The sequence below is a fragment of the Saccoglossus kowalevskii genome, chromosome 5 (assembly GCF_978046115.1).
Source record: "Saccoglossus kowalevskii chromosome 5, keSacKowa6.1, whole genome shotgun sequence".
Lineage (NCBI taxonomy): Eukaryota > Metazoa > Hemichordata > Enteropneusta > Harrimaniidae > Saccoglossus > Saccoglossus kowalevskii.
The window spans coordinates 28290907-28308946 of NC_140645.1; the positions used below are offsets into that span (position 1 = coordinate 28290907).

The following is an 18040-nucleotide window of genomic DNA, read 5'->3' on the forward strand; positions in this document are numbered from 1 at the left end:
TCAATAATAGCAGACACAAAAGGCCAGTACCATTCAGGTTTCAATAGATGTCAGTTTTTGCAGCTGAGGTGACAAGGTCCCTAAAGGTGGACAGGTCATCCAAACATTTGTGTTTCTTGGTGATAGGGGGCAGTATACCATCTTGAATGCAATTCTGGTTGTGTTTAAAGAGTAGGCTTGATATAGCAAATTATTGACATGTATGCTGACAATTATCTTCCCCGCCAGCATATTTTGATATGTTAATTAATTCAGATGTCAATTGACCAACGTTTTATTCCAAATTGCTTGACAAACACAATCTCTGTGGAAAGAAGCATCAAACAAGGGGATGGTCTATGTGCCCTCCTTTTTAAATATTTCTAAATGATATAAAAACCCAAAAAATGAGCCTCATTAATGCTTCAGAATAATAACGACTTGGTTCTTCTTTGTGAAAATTCGAGAAAACAACAGGATCTCAAATTTGAAGTAATCCTGAACAATCAAATTTATATGCGTTACACATGCAGGGGTAATCTTGTTACACTGTTCAGGGGAGTCTCAACAACCATCTCAAAGTACCGTTTTTTTCGGCCTTTGTTTTCACCGTGATGGTTGCCATGCGGTGAAGATGGCCGCCCCCGAGAATAAGGCAAGCTTTTAAATAACTACAAATTCCACATAAATGAAATGAAATTTATCAGGAAAATTGACAACAAGACCTGAAAAATAGGAATACTTCAAAAATCAAACAAAGTTCTAAGTACTTTATTCAAAAACATTAATTCCAATAAGAATATACTTAAAATTGTTAGACACAATGATGAAGCTAATTCTTTTATACTGCTGTGTAGTTTGGACTGGTGATATTGTGAACAACAACAAAATACTTCAAGAACCTCATGGTTCCTGGAAAAATTACAAATATTGTAAATTCATGCTAAAGGTTAAAAGCTAAATGATCAACAAACATTGCATTGAAACAATTCCAGAAGACTGGGTATTAATTATAAAATAAAATCTGTATTATATTAGCATGGAAAGCATGAAGTTACTAGTACATGAAAAACTGACTAAAAAATAGAATTTGTGACACAAAAAACAACCAGACACCAAATTTTGAACAAATTCAAAAACATCTGTATAAGAATCCCTTGGAAAATAAAACTGACACAACCAAGTTCAGTTGTGCGCATGGTCTAAAAATCTCACAGCCAGACTGACTATTGTAATAAAATCAAAGCAACAAAAGAAAAGTTATTATTATTATTATCCTACAAGTGTATTTCAATAGTTACCATTAATTGGACCAAGAAAAGAATCGTGTTTTAGCTGAAACCAAACAGCATCATCTATTTCCCATCAAAATACCCTTATGATGGCGCCCTATATTGACAACATTGGGAAATTGCTCACAATGTTTAACATAAAAAGCTTTATCAGTTAATTCACAATAACTGAAAGGTGGTGGTCATCATGCACAATTAAATTCTAAGAAAACATACAATGTACTTTTACAAGTATGGCATACAATTGTACGTCATGTGAGACCAACAACGAACATGACGTGGCATGACTGCCACCACACTTTCAGAAAATTAGTTAGAAAAAGAAATTATGACATTTGTGTGTCTCCGGGAATATAAATTTTCACAACGGTCACATTCTACCAAGCAACAATACTCAATACTATTTCATTAATTTAATTTTAACATGTGTATCAGTGATATTCAGCTTACCGACGTATGTAATGTTTATAATTTTTAATATGTTTTTTGTTTTTTTTATATTTTCACAGATTATTGGTTGAATAATCAATGTTTCATCGGATAAACAGTCGGAGTACTACATAATTCATACTACATCAGTCAACTCAGTACTACAATTCTACGAAAGCTTTTATATTCAGAACTCCATATCTAGCAGTATATGGAGTCGGAGTACTACATAATTACAAAGTCAACAATACTCAGTACTAAAATTCTACGATAGCTTTTATATTCAGAACTCTATATCCAGCAGTATATGGAATGATTTTCTACCTAATGTTTAGTTAATTTCAGTCTTGAAAATATGTTATTCGACATTCAGAGTAAAATTATTTAAAACCATATGCGTACAATTCAGATAAATATTCCCATAACTTCATTAGCTATTTATGCAATTCAGCAATTAAGCACAAAACTGAACCATTCAAATTATACAAATTGTGGCCTCACATGAAAAGATAAGATAAAAGTTTCTTTTCTGACCTGAAACTGTCTGTTTAAATTTGTTTTCATACTATTCTCGAGGGTGGAGGGCTCTATGTTGCTAAGACATCCACCACTGTACCATGTATTTCTATAGGGTATGGGTGAGTTGCTGTTGCTGTTGCTGTTGTTATGGTTTTCTGAGAGTTTTCAGCCTCTGTTTACATCATGATGGTTGCCAGGTGGTGAAAATGCCCGGATATCTGCCCCCGAGAATACATATATTTTCAAAATTATCTAATACCTGTATGCATAATCAACCCTTATTATCATGCATCTATTAACGAAGACTTAGCCAATCAGGAGATTGTTAAGATAAGTTCAACAAAATAAAGTATTGTAAAAATTTGCCTACTCTAAAAATCAAACTACTTAATTATTTTGCAGAATTTCTCCATTTATTGGGTTGAAAACAAAATCAGCTGACCTCAAATCTGTTTTGAGTTCTCTAAAATTTCGTCTGCCTCCGTTTTTTTTTACACTTGCACTTGATTGACAACAATTTGAGCTTTAATTAATGAAGAAAAATGATAAACATGTTAGGGTCCCTAAAAAAATGTAAACACCATGATTACTTACTACCAATACATTTATTGTGAGTTTGTGCATTCATTCATTGTGTAGATTCAACTTAGTTTGAAAGTCCAATAAATTTGGCTTTATAATGTTATTGATAAAAAAAATTGGATTTAATTAACTAATCTTTGCTGTTATATGGCTTTTTAAATTGAATTGTGAAAGATGATTTAACAATTGAAGGTAACAATGCACAAAATTCAAAATAGTGTTTACCATAGATGTACACACAACAAAAACTTATTTTTCACAAAGATCTAGCAGAGCTGTTCATTATTATATTCAGTCATGGTTTGATATGAAACTTGAGTTTCCTTTATCATGAAAGCATGTTTTAGAACACTATTGATTCCATACAAACACTGAAATCTGCCATGTTTCCTAGAACATGATTTGATCTAGTATAGTGTTCTTTGATAGGTCAAGAATGCCAGTAACCAATCAGAATACCACATGGTACTACCAACATTTTCTGATAATCACAAAAAAAAAACATCCAGAAAGTAAATTCCACTATTATGCAAGTTGAGGTTCGATCCATTGGTGTTCATTTTGCTACATGTTTTTGAAAGAGTTGATTAGCATTTTTTTAAAGGTAAACCAAGTACTGAAGATGTTTTAACAGCTTTCATGATAACAAATAGAAATGTTAGAAATGTTGCTTTTTGACAATGAATGATGTACCATTTAAGTTATCTACTGATAGCTGATCACTGATTTTTATTTCTAAATATTTAACCAGTTAAAAATTTCAATGTAATTTTTTTATTCATTTTTTACAGTACTTAACCTTTTCACCACCAGACTTTCTCTTCCAAATTTGTCTGCAATTTTTTCTAATACCCTCAATATTTCTGGAAATGAAACCCAATTTTAGAGCCATACCACAAAATGTGAGTCAAGTATCAGTTTTTAAAAAAATTGGCTATTTTTGTCCTAAACTTCTGAAGGAAAGTGCAGACTTTAAAAACTGATAAAAAATGGAACTGGTGGTGAAAAGGTTAATGAGATTCATTTTATTCCAGACCCAAGTCATTTTATCCAATTTTGTGTTCATAGTATTCAGAATTGCTGTCAAGTTTACCAAATATTAATCAGGAGCAAGCCATGCCTGACATGGACATGTATGTATAGATAATGAGACACTGATAAGTTTCGTCTTAACCAATCAGTGGAAAAAGATTAATAAAATGTTGCAGAAAGTTTGATTTGAACAAAAGACATTACTTTAGAAGAATGCATGACAGAACAATATTTTTTGGATAAATCAAAGACTATTCCTGATTCCAAATTATCTCGAAAATTGTATGAGATGAACTCCTATTAAAGATAGTGAAAAATTGTTATTCACTGTCTTGAGGGTAATTATTTAAAATCATCATAATTTGATGACCAACTTGTGCAGTGTGTATTGGAGCTGTAAGTTGTGTTTTACATTGCAGTCTTCCAAAATAATGCAAAACACATCATAACTCACAATGTGTTTCTATGGGCAGTGGCAGTTTATACATTACATGTACATAATGCTTGCATGTTCATTTATTCCAGACATTGTATACTCTAGAGTGAAGCTATATAGCTTGAAAACTGATCATTATTGCAACCAACTATATTTCAAATCAATTGTTGAAATATCATTTCTTATTTTTAAAACATTCAATTTTATCCAGTGAGTTTGATATTAAGCACAGATCACAACCATCTATAACCATGTTCTGTACAATCCTAGCATAACTTGACATACAGCTAGCTTTCAGATGGCTTAAAGTTAGCAGAGCTTGCTTTCAAAACCACCATACATACTGTATATCTGTAGACAGCGTAACCAGCCTAAATATGTCTCATATTTTTAGTAACATAGGCAAATATTATTAAGACTATGTTGAAATTATTGATGTCAATGAATTTCTCATTAAATAATAGCAAGTTTTTAAGAAAAGACAAAGCCTGCTGAGAGCCATTTTTATAAGTTATACTTAGACTGTACTATACATGTAGGTATATCCAAGCAATGTTTCTCTCACAACATGGAAAACATTTAGTTACCCCGAAATTAAATTAAAATTTGATTCTATGAAATAACAGTGGAACTGACAAAGAGTTTGTTCACCATGATATATGGGAGGCAGGATTATAACCAGAAAATAGAAATACCTGTCTAAAAACTTAATCAAATTGAAAGATAGCAGACCCAAATCTGTAACCAAAGAATTACAATTAAATTTTTGTTGATAATTTTATGATTATTTAGTATTTTACTGGTAATTTTCAATCAAAATTGGACAGGTTTATAGAAAGCTTGTACCTGTCTAAAATGTGGAGTGCTGACAGGTGGCTGGCTAAAGATGACATGTGGCTGGCTGAAAGCCTGATGAGAGGGGATATTACAATAAATCACACATATAGGGAGAGTAATTCACATTATGTTTAGAGGGTTTAAATTATTGTAAAATACAACACAATTAAGATGCATTGTAGCTCCATATTCCATGTTGTCATTATTTAGGAAGGCAATGGTTATAGCTGGAGGCACTACTGGTAGTTCATAATTAATTTGTAATATACAACTGTATAAAATAGGGTATACAACATTACAATGAGTTTTAATTCTACGTTACAACTGGGTATAGCAGAAAAGTTCCACCTGCTCATTTTGAAATCATTTAATTTTTTTATTTTAGTTTTTACTAGTAGTAAATTGAATTGATCACTAAACAAGAACTCAATTAGTCACACAAATACATATATATGAACTGACAATCGATAAATGTGGCAAGGAGAAACACAGATCTGCACTGTGTAAATAGATTGACAAGATGTATGTTTTAGGTGAAAAGTTGCATATATTCTACTTTATCCTTTTTATTGCTTTCAAAAGGTAATTGCATTTTGAAAATAGTAGATATGCTCTTTCTGAAATGCCTGTGGACTGCAGTAATATAACAAAATAATTATACCAGCTTAAAATTTAACTAGCCAATCAGATAATTTCATTTTTTGTGCCAATTAATTTGCTTTTCTCTATATACGGTAGTAAAGGAATGGAACCAAGAGACAAGATAAGGTTTACTAGAACTGCTGGACAGTCTAGTTTTTAGAAGATAAGTATCACTATCCACTACCAGCAGAAGAAATTGATCTCGCTTTTGAAGCACCTGCAACTTCTTAAACGGTTGTGTTAATTGCATCATGCATGTGCATGCAAGGTATGGGTATCATACCAACAAAGATGGCAAATTGTTGCACAAATTGACGAGTACAAAAAATAGATAATAACAAAGTTCAACTAGGAAATCCCTGGAATGCATCATAAATATTCCCAAAGACTATATTTAGCCAAAGTCTATATTTAGTGCACAGTCAAACTAATGTCTATCAATGAAGTCTCTCACAAGCAGATATAGTGCAACAATTAACCATCGTAATGTTCCATCATCATAATGTTTTTTTGATTCTATGTTTTTATTGTTTATTATATCCCACTAAAGGGAATTTTTTGCCCCTTTTTTGTATTTTCCAATCTATGTAACACTGAACCAAAATGAAAAAAATTTATACCAAACTAGTAATACAGTGTATTATGTAAAAATATGTTATGTAAAACTTGTGTATTTCTAATAACACTGTAAAATACTTTATTTTCGCTTGGAATTAATTTTCGCTATTTTCGCTGAAGGTATCATTCAGTGAAAATAAAATCAAGCAAAAATAATTTTTTTTCTATATTTTACATTCAACTTGCCAGAAATCAGTGAAAATAAATTCCACATAAAATACCCAAACAGTCTATTCAGCGAAAATTAATTCCAGCCAAAATAAAGTATTTTACAGTAGATGAAGTATTGTACATGAATGATGATAATTAGATAACTGAATGAATACAAGTTTATATTCAAGAGTTGTGTTCCTGTATTGAATGTGAGAGTCTGTTAAGTTACAGATATTGTAATACCAGTAACTTAAGATGCTTTCATGGAAATTGCAGCGATTTCAATCAGAATCACTATTTGATGCAATTTTGTCAAATTGGTTTGGTACTTTTTTCACCGCAGACAACAATTTATTACAATAAGTAATTATTAATCAAAGAATTTTATAATCAAGAGTTGTAACAATATATTTATTCAAGAATAAAGAAAAGTCCATTGGACTAAAAACACATTTTGTTCATTCTTATTGTTCAGTATGCATGTCAGTCATGCCATGAAATCTGTGTGACCTTCCATTGCTTGACCTAACATTCATATATTTGGTGGTGTTAAAAAAAATCCTAGCTGTAGGATAACGTATTCAGTGTACTCACAAGGAATTAAATACATGTACGAAGAATGGAATTGTTTCATCAGAAAGTATATGAGACAATTACCAATCCATGTGGAACTAGAGATAGAAATGAAGTAATTTGTTTCTCTTATAGTGGAGACTCAAATGTTTATTATGTTTGAATTTTATACTACACTTATAAACTGTCAGACAATTTGTCAATGAGAGTAAAAATCTGAGACAAAAAATTAAACCATAAAGCAAATGATTCATGTCTGAAGTCTGGTGAGAACACTGCAGTAGTATTACACTTTAATAAGCACATGCTGGATTTATCTAGAGGCTGGAAGTGACACTAATGCCCATTCCACTATCCACTCCCACCCCCAAAATAGTACGATTTTCATTAAAAAAAATTGCAAAATGTTGTACATACATAAACATAAAGATCATAAAGATCTCGCATATCTCATGCATCTTCATGTTTACCCCACTGCTTTAGCCAATTTTTCATCTAAAGAACTATTCAAAAGCATTTTTAGGTGAAAACAAATGTTGGGGTTATGAAAACCAGTTTGTTTTTCTGAAACTTTTTTTCATGGCAATAATTTTATGATTTTTCAATGATTTTCACGTTAATATTGGACTAAATTAACATAATTTTCCATCAAAATTATTAAAAAAAGGAAAAATAAAATTTTATTTTGGGAAAGGTGACAAACATTTGAGATAGTTAGCCAATATTTGAGGTAGTTAGCAAACATTTGAGATAATTAGGCAATATTTGAGATAGTCAGGCAATATTTGAGATAGTTAGGCAATATTTGAGATAGTTAGCTAACATTTGAAATAGTTAGCCAATATTTGAGGTAGTTAGCAATATTTGAGATAGTTAGATAACGTTGAGATAGTTAGCTAACATAAAGGAGAGTTAGCTAACATTTGAGATAGTTAGCCAACATCATTTGAAATAGTTAGCCAACATTATTTGAGATAGTAGTTTATAAATAAATAAACGCTGCTCGGACTGATAAATATGATATATAGAAGATAATATTTGGTAATCGTAGTTCTAAGGCGCGTTATTTGTTCTATTGTGGAATTTTTTGTGATTCTAACTTATAGTTCATGCGCGTTCTTACGTTCCTAGGTTCTACCTGTATGTTATAACACTTTCTTCTATGCTATCGATAAAGAGCCATTGCTCGAAACGTCTAGCTATATTTAATAGTTATTATTTGAGATAGTTAGCTAGCATTAGAGATAGTTAGCTAACATAAGGGATAGTTAGCTAACATTTGAGATAGTTAGCCAACATCATTTGAAATAGTTAGCCAATATCATTTGAGATAGTTAGCAAACATTTGAAATAGTTAGCTAATATTTGAGATAGTTAGCCAATATTTGAGATAGTTAGCCAACATTTCAGGTAGTTAGCCAACATTTGAGATAGTTAGCCAATATTTGAGGTAGTTAGATAACATTTGAGATAGTTAGATAACATTTGAGTTAGTTGGCTAACATTTTAGGTAGTTAGCCAACATTTGAGATAGTTAGCCAATATGTGTGACAGATAACATTTGAGATAGTTAGCTAACATTTGAGATAGTTAGCCAATATTCGAGATAGTTAGATAACATTCGGGATAGTTAGCAAATATTTGAAATAGTCAGCCAACATTGCAGGTAGTTAGCCAACATTTGAGATAATTAGCCAAGGAAGAGTTAGATAACATTTGAGATAGTTAGCCAATATTTGAGATAGTTATCCAACATCATTTGAAATAGTTAAACATCATTTGAGATAGTTAGCCAATATTTGAGATAGTTAGCCAATATTTGAGACAGTTAGCCAATATTTGAGGTAGTTAGCTAACATTTGAGATAGTTAGATAACATTTGAGATAGTTAGCTAATATTTGAGACAGCCAATATTTGAGATAGTTAGCTAACATTTGAGATATTTTACAAACATTTGAGATACTAAGCAAACATTGAAGATAGTTAGCCAATATTTGAGACAGTTAGCCAATATTTGAGGTAGTTAGCTAACATTTGAGATAATTAGATAACATTTGAGGTAGTTGGCTAACATTTGAGATAATTAGCCAATATTTGAGATAGTTAGCTAATATTTGAGATAGTTAGCCATCATTTGAGGTAGTTAGTTAGCTAACATTTTAGGTACTTAGCCAACATTTGAGATAGTTAGCCAATATTTGTGATAGTTAGATAACATTTGAGATAGTTAGCTAACATTTGAGATAGTTAGCTAACATTTGAGATAGCCAATATTTGAGATAGTAAGATAATATTTGGGATAGTTAGCAAATATTTGAAATAGTCAGCCAACATTTCAGGTAGTTAGCCAACATTTGAGATAGTTAGCCAATATTTGAGCTAGTAAGATAACATTTGAGATTGTTAGTTAACATTTAGATAGTTAGCCAATTTTTGAGATAGTTAGATAACATTTGAGATAGTTAGTCAATATTTGAGATAGTCAGCCAACATTGCAGGTAGTTGGCCAACATTTGAGATAATTAGCCAAAGGAGAGTTAGCTAAAATTTGAGATAGTTAGCCAACATTATTTGAGATAGTTAGCCAATATTTGAGACAGTTAGCCAATATTTGAGACAGTTAGCCAATATTTGAGGTAGTTAGCTAACATTTGAGATAATTAGATAACATTTGAGGTAGTTGGCTAACATTTGAGATTTTAGCCAATATTTGAGATAGTTAGCAAATATTTGAGACAGTTAGCCAATATTTGAGACAGTTAGCCAATATTTGAGGTAGTTAGATAACATTTGAGATAGTTAGCTAACATTTGAGATAGCCAATATTTGAGATAGTAAGATAATATTTGGGATAGTTAGCAAATATTTGAAATAGTCAGCCAACATTTCAGGTAGTTAGCCAACATTTGAGATAGTTAGCCAATATTTGAGCTAGAAAGATAACATTTGAGATTGTTAGTTAACATTTAGATAGTTAGCCAATTTTTGAGATAGTTAGATAACATTTGAGATAGTTAGTCAATATTTGAGATAGTCAGCCAACATTGCAAGTAGTTGGCCAACATTTGAGATAATTAGCCAAAGGAGAGTTAGCTAAAATTTGAGATAGTTAGCCAACATCATTTGAAATAGTTAGCCAACATTATTTGAGATAGTTAGCCAATATTTGAGACAGTTAGCCAATATTTTAGACAGTTAGCCAATATTTGAGGTAGTTAGCTAACATTTGAGATAATTAGATAACATTTGAGGTAGTTGGCTAACATTTGAGGTAGTTAGCTAACATTTGAGATAGTTAGATAACATTTGAGGTAGTTGGCTAATATTTGAGATAGTTAGCTAATATATGAGATATTTTGCAAACATTTGAGATAGTAAGCAAACATTTGAGATATTTAGCTAACATTTAAGACAGTTAGCTAACATTAGAGATAGTTAGCCAATATTTGAGACAGTTAGCCAATATTTGAGGTAGTTAGCTAACATTTGAGATAGTTAGCCAACATTTCAGGAAGTTAGCCAACATTTTAGGTAGTTAGCTAACATAATTTGAGATAGTTAGCCATCATTTGAGTTAGTTAGTTAGTTAGCTAACATTTTAGGTAGGTAGTTAGCTAACATTTTAGGTACTTAGCCAACATTTGAGATAGTTAGCCAATATTTGTGATAGTTAGATAATATTTGAGATAGTAAGATAATATTTGGGACAGTTAGCAAATATTTGAAATAGTCAGCCAACATTTCAGGTAGTTAGACAACATTTGAGATAGTTAGCCAATATTTGAGGTAGTTAGATAACATTTAAGATTGTTAGCTAACATTTAGATAGTTAGCCAATTTTTTCAATAGTACCAAGTTCATTCTCTATTGGTTTTAATTTAGTGAACATTTATTAGAGAAAATATGGAACTTCAACAATTAATACATTTACTGTAACCATAGAGTGATTTTTAAATTCAAAGAAAAGAAACCAAAGGAAAAAAAATACTGAATTACAAGTGTTTTTTTCTAAACTTTTTAGTTTATGTATGTATGTCTACACTTGCCATGTTTTTAAACAATAAAATTAAAATTATGTAGAAACACAGAATTGTTTTCTTTGGTCTAAAAATATGGTGTATCTATACAAAAAATAAGGAATATGTGAAAAAGAGAAATCATGATGATCATCATTTCAACAAAATGTTAGGACATTGTTTTGGGGTTGGACGGGTACACGGTGGTCCTCCCAATATCTGAACCCTTAGAGTTGGTTGTCTCTCAGCCACTCTGTTATTCAAATCCAAAATCAAATCATTCAGTTCCTGTGACCTGAATGTTGGAGATCTCACAATAAACATCCCTTTCTGCTCATCTTCACTGTCTTCTTCGTCTGACATCATAATATCCCCAACATTTGTTACCATCTCCCACATTGTTTTTTCTTCCTCTTTAATTTCTTTTCCCCAGCATTCCATCAGCTGCAATGATAAAAATATATTTTGTAAACAATAAGCGTAATTATTTACAAATCACAGTATATTTATATATTGGTATTATTTTCACATGCTTGAATAAACTCTTAATATTATAAATACAATAAATTCACACTTACCCGTCTCCTCCTTGATCTCAATTTATTCTTTACTTTAGTATTTTCAGTTCTTTCTTTGTTCTTCTCTAAGCTGTCCAAAAACATTTTTTTTTCTTTTTGCCATTTTCTGGTAACAGCAACTAAAAGAGAACATATGACAGTTTAATTGAGATTTATTTAATTTACTAAATTTAAAAGCAAATTTGAAAAAAAGAGGATTTATGTAGTAACAAAATAACAATTTTTAACTTAAATATATTATATTATACACGCATGAGCAGAACAATAATATTTAATTTTGTTATTTTACTCAAAATGGGCTTAATGCAATGTAACACATTTTGTTCCAATGTCTCGCATTTCAAACTCTTTTGAACTTGACACAAAATAAGCAAATCGAAGTGATTTTTTTATTTATTTCTATTTTTCAGCCTCATACAGGGTATTATTTATGGAGGATAGCGCAGTGATCAGAACAACATGTGTTCAGTTAATTATTCCCCACCCCACCCTGTGTGAAGCAAACATGCAAACCTTTGTCCTATATATGGGTTAAAAATAGTGTCAGATAGATCAAACTGCCCAAGACAGTCTTTCATGCAATAGTATCTTGTCTCACAGATGTGAAGAATTCAAGAATACTAATTTTAACCAGTAATTATTACTATTGCTTGATACAAATGGGTAAATGATAAAAGTCAGGAATACTTGATCATAAATTATACACGGTAAGCAATTGTATGACAAGTTAAGTTTAACTTTGGTGAACTTAATGTTCAATAATAATAATATTAACATTTAGTTAAGACAACACTGAAGAAGTCAAACAAAAACCAGAAATATATGTCAATACAGTAAAACCTGTCAAAACCGACCATGACTGGGACTGGGATCTATGGTCGGTTTTCAGAGGGAGTCGGTTTATTCAGGGTGGGCGTGACTTTGATTGAAACAACATGTGCTGTAAACACGGGACAAATGAAAGACATCAGAGTTTGTCTCCGGTGATTCTACATGTATTTACAATGTACATTTATTGTATTGTTTCAATAAAATAATTTACCAAACAAGACAAAAATATTATGGTATGTACATGACATCAATTAACATTAAAATAACTATTCGAACAGACCGGGTAAGTATTGCGTATCGTAACTGAAGGCGTCTATTTTGGATGACATCACTACGTAAGTTCACGTGAGCTACATGTAATTATCATAATTTATGCAGACAGTCGATTTTGCTGTTAAGTCAATCACAGTCCCTCAACTGTGAGTCAATGAATCAAATTATGATGTAATAAATCATCAAGTTTTGACTACTTTAAAGAACATCTTTTTTTCAACGATTTTGTTTTCCGTTCGAATTATGAAATTTTGGATATCTGTCAAGTAACTGGAGTCTTTGTTCTGTAATCTTGTCAACATGTCTAGCACATCGCCATGCGTCAAGTCACTGTCGTTGTGGGGGTCAATAATTTGACTGTCGTTGCAATTTATGTCATTGTTGTCTATAGATTCATGGTTTTCTTTGTCTGCAATAAAATTCTCAACAATCTGTTGCTCCCACTCGCCATCATACATTGCTTCAGTCAGTATACGTTCATCAAAGTGGAGGTATTCTACAACGCTACACTGTGTTTGCGGCTCTGCAACTTGCTAAATAAGGTTTCCGAATTCTTTGTTGTCTGCTTCTTCGTCATCGTAAATTTCAATCTTGAAGCCCCCTTTACGGAAACATTCGAAAGCACAAAATTGTCGATCAGAATCGTTATGGAAAGAAGAAAACTCAATGTCTTTTGAGCGTTGAAGAAGTGATAATGCAGTGTGCTTCACCGCAATTGAAGGTGATGACCCCGATCATTTGTTTATATCCGGGGTCATTATACTGTCCAGACACCACGCGATGCGTGGGCGTGTGGTGTGAAAAATGTAATCAGTTGCCATTGTTTTACACGGGACGTTACTTGTAGTGTGAGATTTGGTATTGTTTCTGTGACGTTTGCGGAATTTGGACACAAAGCACACTTTTTAGGTCGGGCAGACCGAATTACTAGACAGCGGATGTGGTGCAACTGGTCGGATGGTCGATGTATTCAGTGTGAATATTGGACTTGGGACCGATCAATGCGGTCGGTGTTCGGAGTAAACAGTGATCGGATTTCACAGGTTGTTTTAACATAGGCGTCTATGGAGAAATTTCGGGGCTACATAAATCGGTCGGTTTATCCAGGGGTCGGTTTTGACAGGTTTTACTGTATATCTATAACAGAATTAAGGTAGGACTGCAAAGCCCAAAGTATACAATTCAAAACAAGCAGCCTGTCGGCTGAGATAGCTCCGCTGTTAGCAATGCACATTTCAATTAAATAACAGAAGATATTAGAAAATGAACAATATGTAGACTTGCCGTTTTCAACAAGAATTAAAAAATATCGCTTTTCACCAAAAATGACAAAAACAATCATCAAAATTAGATAATTTAAGATATCATCACGAAGTTAACAAATCTGAAAGAGGTCTACATGTAGTACCTGTATATGTAATACTGTGGAATACTTTATTTTCGCTGAAAAGGTTTTTTGGGCGTTTTGTATGATTTATTTTCACTGATTTTTGACGAGTTCAATGTGAAATATAGGAAAACAAGTATATTTGCTGGATTTTATTTTCACGGAATCATTCCTTCAGTGAAAATAATGAAAATAAATTCCAAGTGAAAATAAAGTACTTTTTACAGTATAAAAGCAATCAAATTTTTAACAAGAAGTCTAAAATATCACTTTTTACCAAAAATTACAAAAATATTCACTAAAATTTGAGAATTAAAGATATCATCACGAAATGAACACATCTGAGACAGGTCCACATGTAGTACCTATATATGTAATATCAAAGCAATTGGACTTGCGGTTTTTAACAAGTACTCGAAAATATCACTTTTTACCAAAAATGACAAGAATATTCACCAAACTTAGAGAATTAAAGATATCATTACAAAATGAACAAATCTGAGAAAGGTCCAAATGTAGTACCTATATATGTAATATCAAAGCAATTGGACTTGCGGTTTTTAACAAGAAGTCGAAAATATCACTTTTTACCCAAAATGACAAATATATTCACCAAAATTAGAGAACTAAAGATATCATTACAAAATGAACAAATCTAAGAGAGGTCTACCCAAGGTACATATACACCAAATATCAAAGCATTCAGGCTTATAGTTTTCAAGAAAAAGTCGAAAAAGTAAAACATTGACACAAACGATGGACAGTCACTCATATGATAAGCTCCGTTCGACAAAGACGACAGCGGAGCTAAAAAAAATTAAGTACCCTAGTACAATAACATTTCTACATCTTGTCAATAAAAAATATCAGAGTTCTACCCAGGACAATATAAAGTAGGGGCCCAAACTTTATAATTATTGATAAACACTAGAACTAATTTATCATAATAACAACATTTTGCACCTAGTTTCGCGTTTTGCACCACTTTTTCAATATTTTGCACCTAGTTTCGTGTTTTGTTTTGTGTAAATCCAGGACTACACTGGCAAAGTCGGGACTTCTTTTTTGTTTTACAAAAAAAATGTAATTGATTGTCAATTTAGTCTTTTTGACATGATAGAGAAAACTAGCGTGACTGCGAAAGAAATCTCGACTGGACGCATCTGCAGGCAACCCCCTGCGTTGGAGTGAAAACCGTAGTGAAATCACTCCTGGACCAGTGATTATGTTAATTAAAAGTTGTTGACTAGCATTGACAACGAATCAGAGTGCAGATATATATATGTCATATCTTATCTATGTTAATGTACATGACCTTCCACTTAAAAAACTATTTATATGCGTGGGACATTTAAGTCGACTTGTTTTCAGTAAACATAGATGAAAGTATCGCCTTCGCACTTAAAGTATCCATCTCTGCGATCAAATCTAATCAACCTTTAATTACTTTCACACACCCACTCATGAATAATCAATGACATCATGAATAATTAATAGCAGTCAAATGCCCGCAGATGCTTCGAGTCAGGGTCATGAAATTCTTTAGTGGTCAGGTTAGTTTTCATGTTCACGCTAAAAGGACTATAAGAACAATTAATTATTTCTTTTTGTAAAACAAAAAAGAAGTCCCGACTTTGCCAGTCTAATCAAGACCTGTGCACTGTGAGTGATATAATATACGCACCTTCAAAATCCTCTGGATACTGATCACTATATTTTGCAGTCAATTGCTCCATATTTTTTTTGAAAACTACCTGGTTTTCATTACTTGGAAGACTGTAACAAACCAAATAATATAATAGAACATAATAACCTGTTTGCATATAATGAGAAATGTAAGCCATTCACCTGTCAGCTTTTTTATAATTATATTCAATGTATAAACCATTTTCAACATATAATATTAATAATATTAAAACATTATTAATCTTTCAGTATAATATTAAGAGAATTGTACAGGAGTTTCTAAATTATAGTTGTAGTAATAAATATAAGCAAAATAAAATAGCATATTTCAAGCAGCATTTTTCTTTCTATCATCCTTTATTTGGCTTAACCAAGCCATATCAACTTTTAAATATTACTTACTCTTTTGAAGTATCAAATCTTTCTTCTGACGATGCATAGAGGCGCTTCACATGACGCTAGAAAAAAAGAAAACAGGTATTTATTGCATGCTGATCCTAATCATGTAGCCTCGGAATTTTTGTGGTAATTGTACTGTTCTTTAAAATAAAAAGCATCCAAGCATAAATCAAAATATTGTTCTGTTAGATATGCTATAAAGTGTCTAAATGTTTAGATTAATTAGTAGCAACAAATTCAAATACTAATAATAACTTATATTTTTTACAAAACAATTGTAAATAATTTATATAATAAATTATTTCAATAATGTTTATGTATATTTGTTAAGTGAATGGTACATTGAGGGGGACAACGGGGTAGCGTTTTTTTACGGAAAATAAAAAGGCCTTTTTACAATTTACAAGGAAAAAAAAGACGTTTTTACAGTGAAAATTGAATTTTGCAGTGAATTGTGTCATCTAGTCGTTTTACTGTTTCGAAAATGTAATTTCTCTGGATATATTTTTATTTGGACGTAAATTCTTGTACGTACCGAGAAAAATGACACATTTTTACAGCGTACGTAAAAAATATTTGATTGATTACGTTGTACGTCTAGCCTGGGATTTCAGAATTACGGAATTTATTTTTTCAATTTACGTTGTACAAACAAAAATTAATTGCAATTACGTTGAACTAAAATAACCCTTGAAATCATAGGACAACTGCAACATTTTTTGAAAAAAAAGCAAGCAAGACACCAAGAATAAAAAAATGGAAGCCAGGTGTTGCAGGAAAATATAAAAAGACACCATAAAAAAAAAAAAATTCAATATTGCAATGGTCACACTGTCCCCCCCCCTCCCGTGATTTCAAATATTTGACCCTTATTGTCATGCCACATAGAACAGTTGCTAAAATGCAACTTGTAAAAACTTTCAGTACTACAACTAACGTCCATAAATACTAGCTGATAATGATATTAGCTGAATAGCCTGTGCCCTTTATTTTTTGGGTGTTTTCTATAATAAAATAATATATTAAAACAGTTATTATGGGAGTGTATACCTGACGAAAGATAGAAATATTTTTCAGTATATTATGTATATATATTCAGTATATATATGACATATTACATTGAAAAAACACAGAGAGAGAGAGAAAAGAAAAAACAAAAAAAACAAAAAAACAAGAACTGTACGTAAATTAGGACTTTGTCAATTTGAGTAAAACCACACCTACAAGCACATCACTTTGAAAACAATGAATGGGTCGGACAAAAATAAACAATGAATATGGCGTCACCAAGCCACCATGGATTCATTTTTGGGAAAGGTCAATTATTTAGATCAGGCACCACTCTCGTCGATTTTCGCATACTTGAAAATTATAAAACTATATGAATTATATAATTATACTAATTTCGATCCACTTTTATATTAGTTGTTAGTGAGTTACAATGAAATGGTATGAACTAGGTGTGAAAACATGAACAATGACTTTTATGCGTCTGACGGAAATGACACAGCTAGTCGCACTGGGTTAAATTAGAGGTAAATTTTTTCATCGACTGAATGTAAACTTACGAATACTGCAGGATCAATCTGTGCACGCTGTTTTTTCAGAACGTCTGGAAGAGTTGCTGTTACTCTCTCGCAGTGCCTTGATTTCGGTTTCCAACACATCAATTTTTTTCAGCACGTTTTCCTCTGTCAGTTTTGATGTTGCCACTACCTCCTTGTGCATACGATTTACTGTGGAAACTAACGATCGTATATTTTGTTGATCCGGTGTG

At 31.7% G+C, this 18040-nt stretch overlaps 2 protein-coding genes across 4 annotated transcripts in view; one reads left to right on the plus strand and one right to left on the minus strand.

Annotated features, from left to right (window-relative positions):
• The window catches only part of LOC102806974 (basement membrane-specific heparan sulfate proteoglycan core protein-like), a 106548-nt gene extending 99577 nt beyond the window's left edge, over window positions 1–6971 (plus strand). For all 3 annotated transcript variants that reach the window (XM_085499287.1, XM_085499289.1, XM_085499288.1), the window contains one exon: window positions 1781–6971. The gene's annotated coding sequence lies outside the window, so the exon portion shown is untranslated. The remainder of the gene's footprint in view (window positions 1–1780) is intronic.
• Window positions 6972–11262: 4291 nt separating this feature from the next.
• Window positions 11263–17978, minus strand: LOC144342947 (uncharacterized). The gene is made up of 5 exons (XM_085499455.1): window positions 17832–17978; window positions 16267–16322; window positions 15863–15954; window positions 11688–11806; window positions 11263–11553 (listed from the first exon to the last, which is right to left on the minus strand). The coding sequence occupies exons 1-5, from the start codon at window positions 17928–17930 to the stop codon at window positions 11263–11265; spliced, it is 657 nt and encodes a 218-aa protein (XP_085355581.1). The 5' UTR covers window positions 17931–17978.
• Between the last annotated feature and the right edge of the window lie 62 nt (window positions 17979–18040).